General features: G+C 44.5%; 1 protein-coding gene across 1 annotated transcript in view; it reads left to right on the top strand.

Moving 5' to 3' along the window:
* The window catches only part of LOC135520564 (ETS domain-containing transcription factor ERF-like), a 107,220-nt gene extending 101,878 nt beyond the window's left edge, over positions 1-5,342 (top strand). Inside the window, exon 6 of the mRNA XM_064946211.1 lies at positions 27-5,342. Within this exon, the coding sequence (XP_064802283.1) occupies positions 27-635 (609 nt within the window). The 3' untranslated portion in view covers positions 636-5,342. The remainder of the gene's footprint in view (positions 1-26) is intronic.
* The last annotated feature ends 6,722 nt before the right edge of the window (positions 5,343-12,064 follow it).

Raw genomic sequence — 12,064 nt, 5'->3', positions numbered from 1 at the left:
GACTGTGATATCGACACTCTCTGTAGGTGGAGCCCATCTCAGATATTGAGTCAGAAGAGGAGGTGGAGGTGACTGACATCAGCGACGAAGACCCCGACGACCGGGGCGACGAGTACGACCTCTTTTCCCCCCGACACCCCCGGCCTCACCCCCACCACCCCAACGGGACCTCCTCCCACACACACCCCCACGACGAGGACCTGGATGAGGATGTCTTCAAGGCCCCCGCGCCCCCCCCTCCAGGCCTGCTGCCCTTCTTCACCTCCCACCCCCACCGCGGACCTCCCACCCTGAAGAGTGAGCCGGCCGAGCCAGGCGACACCCCCCCTCCCCGGCCCCCCTCCCAGGGGCAGACCAAGTGCATTCCACTCAAGCTGCGCTTCAAACGGCGCTGGAGTGAAGACCAACGAATGGAGGCCATGGAAGAGCAGGACGACAAGAAAGTACGAGGGGAGAAGGAGAGGGAAAGAGAGACGGAGAAGAATGGAGGTATGCAGGAGAACGGGGCTGGCAGCGCCCCCAGTCCCCCAGCCCTGGGGGCGTATGAGTGTTCCCTCCCGTTGGCTCAGAGGGGGGTGAACCAGGACCTGCACCAGGCCACCGCCCAACTGTCACTGGAGAACAAGGACTGCTGATGCTGATCCACACACATAGGGATACATAGAAACACTAATGCTAGCAGACAGTGGTGGTTTCGGACAGTGTAAATGACTCCTGAGGTCCTCCTGCCACTCTGACAGACAGACAGTTCTCTCCTAACTCAAACTAAACCTGGGCCTAATCAAACTCCAAACCCTGATGCAGTCCACACCCTCCTCCCAAAGCCCTTACCTTCTACTGTAACGAGACCCCTCCCTCAGAGACTGTTGAAGAAGAGAGGGGACTTTTGGTCCAAGCAAGCCCAGACTCAGTGACTTAAACCAGGGGCAGAACCAGAGGGGACACTACTCTCTGCTTGTGTCTGGATGGAACCCCCAAGCCAGTTTCCTGTCCAGCCCACCGTCAGCCTCATATCCAGCCTCCAGCCCAGCACTGCCCCACATCTCCTGACCCAGCTCTTTTGCCTCACCTTTCCTGCCTTCTGGCCCCCCCTCTAGGGTTAGTCTGTCTTTCTCCTCAGGGGACCCCAACTCAGGCAGCCCAGCCCCCTGGCTTTCCAGCCCTGCAGACATGGAGGATGAGATTTCCCCCATTTTATTTTTGTATAGAGATGAAGACGGGGCTTCTACAAGTGCCTGTACCTGTATCAGACACACAGAGAGAGAGAGAAGACAGAGGAGGAAAGCATCGGTGTAAGAGTACGACCCTGAAGAAGCACAGTGATGCCGAAACGTTGGTGATTTACCCAATAAATGACCGGGAGTTTATACATAAAGTGCGACTCTCGCTATTATTTATGTAATAGTATCCCCCCTGTTCTTACCCATAACAGACACACAGGAAAGTTGGGCTGTCGATTGGGGGCTGTGGAACCTAGTCGTGGTAAACTGGCAGACTCCTTCTCGCAACACTGGCCACTCCACTCAGGGATGCCACAGACACACACACACCAGCTGTTGGGGAAACGGGCAGTGGACAGGACTTTGGGACATGGAGGCTTTGCTCTTGGACTGCTACTGAAGGGTACTGCTATTCAACACACACGTTATTTCTCTCTAACACTCCTCTGTCATCACTTTGGTACTTTCCTCTCTTTCTGTCATCTTTTCTCTCTCTCTCCTACTTCCTTCCCTTTCTTTTGTGGACCATGCCTGAAAGATCCTGATCTAAATGAGAGAAGGGAGAGGGTGGAGGATAAACGGAGGGGGAGGGAGCAGTGGCTCGGTTGTTAGATGACAGAGAGGAACAGCGAGGGGACCATTGTGAGGGGGAGAGAGCTCTCCTATGGAAAAGGAGAGTGAGGGGTCCATTATCTTTTAACTGTTAGCTTAGCCTTGTCTATCCCATGGCAGGGCAGAAGCAAGGGCCACCTGCACAGAATCCTAGTTCACCAACTCCACCCAAATCCCTTACTCCTGTTCGATCAACCATAGTCTCATAGTGTTAACTAAACCAGCAGAATACGCATACAACACCGCATATGCAAGCACACCTGTAGACACACACACATATATATATATACACACACACACACACACACTGCCTCTCTATGCCTTGTTTTATAGTGTGTTTTAAACTGTGTTTAAAACTCTTTACAAGAGTCTTAGTAAAAAATAAAAAATAAAACGAGAAAGTCCTACTGAGATATGCACACTCATATAAACTATATATTTATACACTGAACAAAAACATAAATGCAACATGTAAAGTGTTGGTCCCATGTTTCATGAGCTGAAGTAAAAGATCCCAGACATTTTCCATACACACAAAAAGCTTGTTCCTCTCAAATTTTGTGCACACATTTGTTTACATCCCTGTTAGTGAGCATTTCTCCTTTGCCAAGATAATCCATCCAGCTGACAGGTGTGGCATATCAAGAAGCTGATTAAACGGCATGATCTTCACACAGGTGCACCTTGTGCATGGGGTCAATAAAAGGCCACTCTAAAATGTGCAGTTTTGTCACACAACACAATGCCACAGATGTCTCAAGTTTTGAGGGAGCGTGAAATTGGCATGCTGACTGCAGGAATGTCCACCAGAGGTGTTACCAAAGAATTGAATGTTAATTTCTCTGCCATAAGCCGCTCCAACGTCATTTTAGAGAATTTGTCAGTACGTCCAACCGCCCTCACAACCGCAGACCACGTGTATGGCGTCGTGTGGACGAGCGGTTTGCTGATGTTAATGTTGTGAACGGAGGTGTCCCATGGTGGCGGTGGGGTTATGGTATGGGCAGGCATAAACTACGGACAACGAACACAATTACATTTTATTGATGGCAATTTGAATGCATAGAGACACCGATTGCCCATTGTCGTGCCATTCATCCACTGCCATCCCCTCATGCTTCAGCATAATGCACGGCTCCATGTCGCAAGGATCTGTATACGGTTCCTGGAAGCTGAAAATGTCCCAGTTCTTCCATGGCCTCTGCATACTCACCAGATGTCACGCGTTGAGCATGTTTGGTATGCTCTGGATCAACGTCTTCGACAGCGTGTTCCAGTTCCCGCCAAGATCCAGCAACTTTGCACGCCATTGAAGAGGAGTGGGACAACATTCCACAGGCCACAATCAACAGCCTGATCAACTCTATGCTACCTTTTTTCTTTAAAGGTATCTGACGAATCGATGAGTATCTCTATTCCCAGTCATGTGAAGTCCTTAGATTAGGACCAAATTTATGTAAATTGACTGATTTCCTTCTATGAACTGTAACCCAGTAAAATCTTTTAAATCGTTGCATGTTACGTTTATATTTTTGCTCAGTATATATTATATATGAAATTCCAAACTGATATAAAAAACTAAAACAAAATGCCATTTAATGAAATGACAGATTCAGGATGTTTTTGTAAGTGATTTGTTCTGGTAGGCGAGGGGAGAGAATGTCCTGTTTCTCAGCGGGTAAACTTCCTTAGGGGAGGGAGACAACGGGATGGGTAGGAGTCCAAATGTTTTGTTATGACCAAGGGACAACAAACGACACAGGATAGAAAGACAAAATGATGAAAATAATGAGAATCATGAAAGAACTGCATTGTAGTACACTGAATATATACAGCAGTTGTCATTTGAACTTGACTATTCTGTCTGCCATCACGGTCCGCTACTCCCTCTCAGCTTGTAGAAGACCTGACCACTGTCACCTGTCCCCAGTCTCCCTCTGGGCTGGTCTCACCTTGATAGTGCACCTCTATGGGGACCTCACCTCACTAATGGACCTCACAACTCATCTCCGGCCCCAGTGGGGGTGAATGAGCTCAGGGTTAGCCAGGACTGGGGATTTTAGTCGATGACAAATCCTGTCATTTCTCAGCTCTACCCAGTTAAGCCGGTTATCTAAAGCGGACAGTTTACTAATCGTGACTGCTCTAGCTATATTCCCAGCAGGTTGGTGGAGGCTGAGGTTAATGATTGCTGTACAGATAACAGTGGAGGCTGGAAAGATGACATTAGACTTCACCTGGAATACCCTGCCCACTCTCTCAAACACACACACACACACACAGACTCACATTTCCAAACCCCTCCCACACATTCTACCTGCACTGTTTTGCTGCTTTGATGTTTTGACATCCTGGAGCATTAGAGGTCTGGAGACTGAGCCAAACGGCCCTCTGATTGGCTCAGGGCAATCAAAGACTTGACCAACCAGTAAGAACTCTAACAGGGGCCTCTGGGATGGCAGGCCTCCAGACTGGCAGGTGTGTGGCTGAGCAAGTTACAATCATTGGACTACTGTTATTGTCCATCCTGGTGGTGTTGTATATGTGACCACACACACACACTCTCTGACCCCTCACCTCCACCTCACCCTGTGTCTATTGAAACTGACAGCTGCCTTATAAACTACTCATCATATCTAAGCAACAGACTGGGCATTATTCTGCTTGTTCTCTTTTCTCTGCTTCACTCTTCATCCCTCTTTCTCTCTGTTGCCAGCATTGTCTGTCTACCTGACTGTTAACTGCAGCGTGATCTTTTATCAGGATGGTGTGGGATGGCGATTCCCAGGTCTCATGTCTAAGTCGGCAGTCAGGAGAAGCTAGAGAAAGTGTAGAAGGATAACATTTCTTTAGCAAAGATTAAAAATACCCTCAATGTTCTTTTCCTTTCTGATGTCGATATTGCTGTTTATTATTGTTGTTGTTATTGTTATGGTTGGATTTACTTACCTCCCCATCCTTCTCATTATTAGCCCATGGTTGAGTTACTACTGCTTTAGGGTTGTTGTGAACTGTACATCACACTGTCATTGTGACGTAGACCTCTCCTCCATGCTTCTGTTTTGACCCCCTACCAGCTCCTGCCCCCTCCTCAGTCTTTCATGTGGTTTTAACATTTGTAATATAAACTAAAGTGTAATATTCATTCTGAGAGGGGTTGTTATGGCGACAGAGAAGAGGTTGGCAGGGGGAGGATTTTATTGTGGAGGGGGATACATATGATTTGATCTTGTCATGTATTGTCATTTCTATTTTACAATGTTACTTTCTCTCTTGGTCTTGTATATTTTTTTTTTCATTTTGGGGATTGTTCCATTTAAAAGAAAAACAGATTTGTATTGTTTTACTATGTAAAGGTCCCCCCCCCCCATGCGGTTATATAACACTCAAACAGAGAGATGAGATTTAATACCATGATGTAACATTGAATTTCTCTTTAATTCTTTTGTTTGTTTTTCAAACTTGTCATTAAGCTGTAATCAGGGTTAATTAAAACTGGTTATAAACCAATACCCTCGTCTGTTGTTTGTTTACGTCTGCTGGATGTTTATAAACAAATGCATGAATGAAGTAGCGTTGTGGTGCCTGGTGGGAAATTTCCAGTCCATGGATGTTTATCAACAACATATATTAACCTCTGGTCCTCTAGTCTTGTCATTCAGTCAGTACTAATCAATATTCTGTCTGACATCCCCAGCTCTCATCTCTAATTACATGACTGACAGGACAGGAATTCACATCACCAAGACATTACCATTATGAGACATTAATTGAAATTCTTCAAGGATCAATGGGTATAAATCATTGTTAGTAATTACCAGTGAACAGCAGTATATCTTCCAGATTGTGCCTATAAACATGTAGATGTACCAAGTAGTGTCTAATCGATACTCCCCTGTGCTGGTGATCAATTCAGAATGTATATACTGTACAGTGTGTCAGTCCCTCCTTCCCTCCCCACGACTGGACTGGAGACAGAACAGAGGGGACAGGCCAGCCTGGGCTTCAGCTCCAATGAAGGAGAAATGCAGAGTTCTCGCTATATCTCAGCTTTATTTGCTCAGAGATGGTGATGAGGAAAAGCACTTTGTCCGTGGCGTTGCTGCCCACTCGTCCGCCTAATGCTCCCATACTGTATGTGGCTGTGGTGCACATATACCTTTCAGCGTGACGTCGGTCGCTCATCTAAAGAGAAGACTCAAGGGAGGAGATGGAGAAGGATGGATGGAGTAATGGAAAGGGGAGATGGAGCCAATGGTAACATGTCACAAGTCTTCTGTCATTAAAGTAACTGTCCAGTGAAAATCCCACTTAAATATTCTGTTAACTCACAACCAAATAATGTTGTTGACTAATTCTATACTTGTAATTGTGGCCAAAGCATAAATTGGAGAGAAAAAAAACACTTCAAAAACCCCAACTCAAACTTATCTCAAACAGACCGTTTGCTATTTCCTCATAGAACATGTTATGTTGGTTCAATATGCTAAACAGTGGTCTACTCGTGTTTATATTTTAAATGACTTTTTAACATACTTCATTACCGATTTTTGGAAGGAAAACTGTTTCCCTCATATTTTAATTAATTATTGTTCCTATTTCATGGAAATCTGGAAATTCTGAACAGTTACTGCATAAGGCTGCCATAACAATAATGTAATACAGTCGTCAGATGGTCAAGTAGTATAGTCTTTTCTGTGTTGTCAGGTAGTGTAGTCTATTCTGTGTTGTCAGGTAGTGTTGTCTATTCTGTGTTGTCAGATGGTCAGGTAGTGTAGTCTATTCTGTGTTGTCAGATGGTCAGGTAGTGTAGTCTATTCTGTGTGGTCAGGTAGTGTCGTCTATTCTGTGTTGTCAGGTAGTGTAGTCTATTCTGTGTTGTCAGGTAGTGTAGTCTATTCTGTGTTGTCAGGTAGTGTAGTCTATTCTGTGTTGTCAGGTAGTGTAGTCTATTCTGTGTTGTCAGGTAGTGTAGTCTATTCTGTGTTGTCAGGTAGTGTAGTCTATTCTGTGTTGTCAGGTAGTGTAGTCTATTCTGTGTTGTCAGGTAGTGTTGTCTATTCTGTGTTGTCAGGTAGTGTAGTCTATTCTGTGTTGTCAGGTAGTGTAGTCTATTCTGTGTTGTCAGGTAGTGTAGTCTATTCTGTGTTGTCAGGTAGTGTAGTCTATTCTGTGTTGTCAGGTAGTGTAGTCTATTCTGTGTTGTCAGGTAGTGTTGTCTATTCTGTGTTGTCAGGTAGTGTAGTCTATTCTGTGTTGTCAGGTAGTGTAGTCTATTCTGTGTTGTCAGGTAGTGTAGTCTATTCTGTGTTGTCAGGTAGTGTAGTCTATTCTGTGTTGACAGGTAGTGTAGTCTATTCTGTGTTGACAGGTAGTGTAGTCTATTCTGTGTTGTCATGTAGTGTAGTCTATTCTGTGTTGACAGGTAGTGTAGTCTATTCTGTGTTGTCAGGTAGTGTAGTCTATTCTGTGTTGTCAGGTAGTGTAGTCTATTCTGTGTTGTCAGGTAGTGTAGTCTATTCTGTGTTGTCAGGTAGTGTAGTCTATTCTGTGTTGTCAGGTGGTCAGGTAGTGTAGTCTTTCAGTCACCCAGATGGGGAACCCAGGTGACAGGTGCTTAACACACACACAGATGTTCACTTCACGTGGAGGGGGAGATGGAGGAGGAGAAAAGAGGGGAGACCACAGGAACCACGTCGCTCTCGCACCTGCACCACTTTGCTCTTATCCAGCGCATGCTTTCACGGAAACCTGCATGCCCCTACATACACTCCAACACACACACTCAGACACTCACATACTATGCATGCATTCATACAGCCACACACATACCAAATGCACTATGCATATACACACATTCTCAATCCTGTATGTTGACACACATACTCACACACACATACAATGTGCAGACATACAATACACAGCCTGCACACACTCCGACATAGTGAGCAGCACAGTGCGCCTGGCTCCACCCCAGCCACATCCTCTCCTGTACAGAGAAGAGCTGCTCCACTGAACCACAACACAGGCAGTCACAACTGAGAAAGTGACAGTTTCTCACACTTCCTCTGCTGGTAGGTAGGTTCATCTACATTCACTACAAGGTTCAGTTCCAGATCATCTGGCTGTTTCAGTTCCAGTTCCAAATCAGTTGATGAACTTGAACCCAACTTGTTCATGTTTTATTTTATTGCATTAGTTAATTTATGTGAATGTGTTAGTTATACTGTGCAACATCTAAAGCTGATGGAAGACATGAGAACTTGTACACTGTTAGAACAGGTACGTATCGTTTCTGATGTAAACGGTGTCATTATCAGAAGCATATCCCCCTCTGCTGTGTGAAATTAGTACTGCAGGCAAACACAAACTCCGTCAAACTGCACTAAAATGTACACATAATTATGCTAAAATGTCTTGACTAAAACAATTTTGGAGATCCAGGCTACCATAGGCCTACTGGTTACCTCAAATTGTCCCTCACTCATAAAGTGTGGAATGTGTTGACAAGGGGCTCTTACATAGGAACAGAGTCTCAGTGTTGACTCGTATATGACATGTATCCCTGCAACAGCTGAACGGTGTCCTGTTACTGTGTCAGTAATGCAGTGGACACACAGGGCCTACTGTACTGTATGTTATGGATCGGATAGCAGTTGGCCTCTTTTACCACCTCTGTTCGCGTTTAACGATGCTATTATGTTCCGCTCGCAGTGTGCTGTCGTTTTTGTAGCCTTTCATCAATGTCATGTTGTGGTAGCAAATCACTGACAAACACTCTCCAGTCCACCTTATGGGTTTAGTTTAGAAGTGGATAAAACGTGTTTATTTTTGACTATTTGGGGATTTCTATTCGCTGAGTGAAGATAAAATGTTGTTTTTTGAAATGTTGCTGTTGTTCATGAAATGGCTTCTGTCACGGATCTCTCACCAATTAGTCGCAGCGTTCTCTCTGTGAGAGGCTGTCACACACACTCTCTCTCTCTCTCTAGACCATTGGATTCATATCTTTATCCATACATACTGTAGCCTTTCCTCATATCAACTGTAACTACAGTATCAGATTAGACAGGACAGACCAACCAACCAGGAGTGAGTTCCCTGTCTTTCTCAAACCCTTTACAGTTTAAAAGGGTTTTTACAGGGTTATTGATCAGACTAATGAGCCCTAATGGCCCTGGCTGTGTGGGGAGTGTTGTGTTGGGAGGGGTGTGGTTTGCTTGAGCGGAGAGAAGCTGTGGAGTTTGCTGTGTCTCCAGGAATAGGCTCAGTCTCTACTGACATGCAATATACACTATGAGCCTGATAGGAATGCTGTCCCTCTGTCGAAAGCTGAAGGTGCACAGTGTAGAAATTAGAGCATATAGATCCAAAAGAGCACACATCCACTTAATGATGTGGGCTTTTTAAGGTTGCTGTGTGATGTTGGCTCTATGTGTTGCATTGCTGTGGTAACTGGAGCCTCCTTGGCCCTGAGGATTGTCTTGCTCTTGTGCAGACAAGCAGCATAGAAATTGGGTTTATAGAACGGATAAGTGAAGCGTGATTGCATTGCATAAGCAGTTTGGCAGGAACACAATGTTCTGTTTCTAAGGTAACCAGGGACCTGTAGCCCCAGGTATCCTCTCACATCAGGGGAGTTGGTTACCCAGGTGTAATAGGAGGCAGGAAATAGGTCACAGGAAACAGGTAACAGCTTCAAGCCTTCCTTCAGTCCACCCTATAGAGAATGATAGAGGCCTCTAGTGGCCAAAATGATGTATTATGCTTCCAACATTTGAATGTTGTCAACTGGGTGGGACTTCCAACCTCATTGGCTGATCCCTCCTGATGACCCGGTTGGAATCATGTCAGGTCATTAGGAGGGATAAGCCAATCGTGAAGAAGAAAATGGACCACTTTAGCCTCAGTGGCGCTGCCCATGCTGTCACAGACATTGTAATGACACAGATACAAAGATGAGTCCACCCACACCTCAATTCCTGTGGCTCAAAATATGTTTCCTTTCTTGGGAAATGTACTGCTAATCCTCTTCCTTGTATCTCTCCCTTGGCCTGAAAATATTGTTGTTGTTTTTTACCTGGAAACCTTATTAATGGCTGTGATGGCATAGGGTCCTAAGTCATTGGTGTTGGGTCAGGGGCCAGGAATTAGGGGTTGTGCTACTGTGAGTGTCTGCGGTATTACAAGAGCAGAGCTCTCAGACATTCCATCGGTCTGCCTGTGCAGTGTGGGTTACTGCTAGGGGTGAGGAGGTGGGGTGTTGGTTGGGGGTCACCTTAGCATTTAAGTGTATTACTGTATTATGTTCTAATGTTATATGAACTCTGTAGGAGCATACAAACAGTGAAATACACTAATTGCATACAGAGAGATTAATTTACCAATACCGTTACGCATCACTGTATAGTCATAGTGCATTTTCAGATACTACATACTTGGTTCTTGAACTCTCCATCGGTAAGAACATTGATGATGTGTTCTGTCTGTATCCAATGGAACATCTCGTGGTAAATACCAGTGACAGTGAGAGCTGGAGATGGTTTAAAAGGGCATAGCTGTTGGATGGCTTGTCATAACTATGAGGTTACAAGGTTAGGCTCTCGACATTTACTGGTCAAAGGTTGTTTGTTTAGGCCTCCTGGTTAAGAGGCAGGCCGTGTATACTGAGACAAAATAAACTAACTAAAACAAAGAAAGAAAAACTAAAAGGAGTACAGCTCGTGTGATTCATTCAGGCCAGCCTGAATCCACAATAAAAAGTCCTCTTCTATCCTACCTTATATGGGCCTGCATATTATTCCCACTTTCAGTACAAATAATGGTAGTCCTCTAGTGTAGTGAATATATGTAGCCAGCTCCACATTCATTTCAGTTTACACTGAATGGCTGAATAGGGATTTGTCCTCCTCTTTCTATTGGCTTCATACCACAGTATTATTATTACCCCCCCCCCCTCCCCCCCTCCCAGGACCCAAAACTCAGCAGGGGGGTTGAGCCTTTGATTTCTGATTGACAGGTCAGTGATGAGGGTATAGAGAGGAGTCGTTGCTGGGGTGAGGGGTCAAGGTCAAAGGTCAGAATCCTGCTGAGAGAGGGAGAGACTTGCTAACGAGGGAAACATTGCACAGCCATGTCGTCATCCACACAGCTCAGGTCGCGCTCTCTATTTCAGTCAACGAACTGTTGACACGTGGCAAGGGAAGAGCAAACTTATGTTTGATTACTAACAAGAGTGAATTAATCTATTGATTGGAATTAATTTGAAAATGGTCGATGAACCATGCTAATTACCATGTAAATACACAATGGGACGACATTTATATTCAACTTTTTTTCTGAAACAGTTTGGGTCCTCAATGGTTTAAATACATTGCAAACTGAAACAGATCTGAAACAGTCTCAATTGCTTTTTGTAATAATATAACTCCATTCAAACTATACATTACTGCATATTTTCATATAATCTACCTGTTATTTCCAGAAACTAATAAGAAAGCTAGAGAATGCTATGTCTGCGGTGGAGTTCGTATAGCCAAATACTGCTCCCCTGATAGCAGCACGAGAAGTTAACTCATTCTCCAGAGATGGAAAGTAACTAATCAGCAACAGACACAGACAGAGACACAGACAGACAGACGTAAACGTTTTTAGAGATTACTGCATTATATCACATTGCAGTGTTGTCTGTTTACCGCTAGGTGTCTCCCTTCCTGCTCCTTTCTACATCCTCACACACAGGATAACACAATCTGCCTCTTTTTACCTGCTGGTGTGTCTTTCAGATTTTTGTGTTGTTTTTTAATCAACATGTATTATTTTGTATAAACAGAGATTCTACTATTTTCATCTTTTAATCGTTTACATATGGCATGTGAGGGAACACTAACAGGGGACACCGACAGGGAGGACGCTGTGAGAGGCTTCTGCCCAAGCTGTCTGTCTCTGCGTGAGTCTGTTTGTCTGTCTGCTACAAGAGAAATAAGGATTATGTAATGTTTACTATGTAACTGTCTTTGTTGGCTTGCACAGCCTGGAAAAAAGAGAAGACTACTCCTCTATATATCTGTCACTAAATCAGAATCAAAGGTAAAGACCTCAAACCAAATTTCTCTTTCAAAGGTATTGCAGAAAAATCTCCAGAACAGTAGGCTACAAAAATGTTATTCATATAGTTTTTCAGAAAATATACCAGTGTGCTGTAGGCTAGAAGTCCGTTGTAGTCGTTGTCC

The sequence above is a fragment of the Oncorhynchus masou genome, chromosome 29 (genome assembly GCF_036934945.1).
Source record: "Oncorhynchus masou masou isolate Uvic2021 chromosome 29, UVic_Omas_1.1, whole genome shotgun sequence".
In the NCBI taxonomy this organism is placed as follows: domain Eukaryota; kingdom Metazoa; phylum Chordata; class Actinopteri; order Salmoniformes; family Salmonidae; genus Oncorhynchus; species Oncorhynchus masou.
Note: the sequence above shows the minus strand (reverse complement) of the source record. Positions and strands in the feature narration are given on the sequence as shown.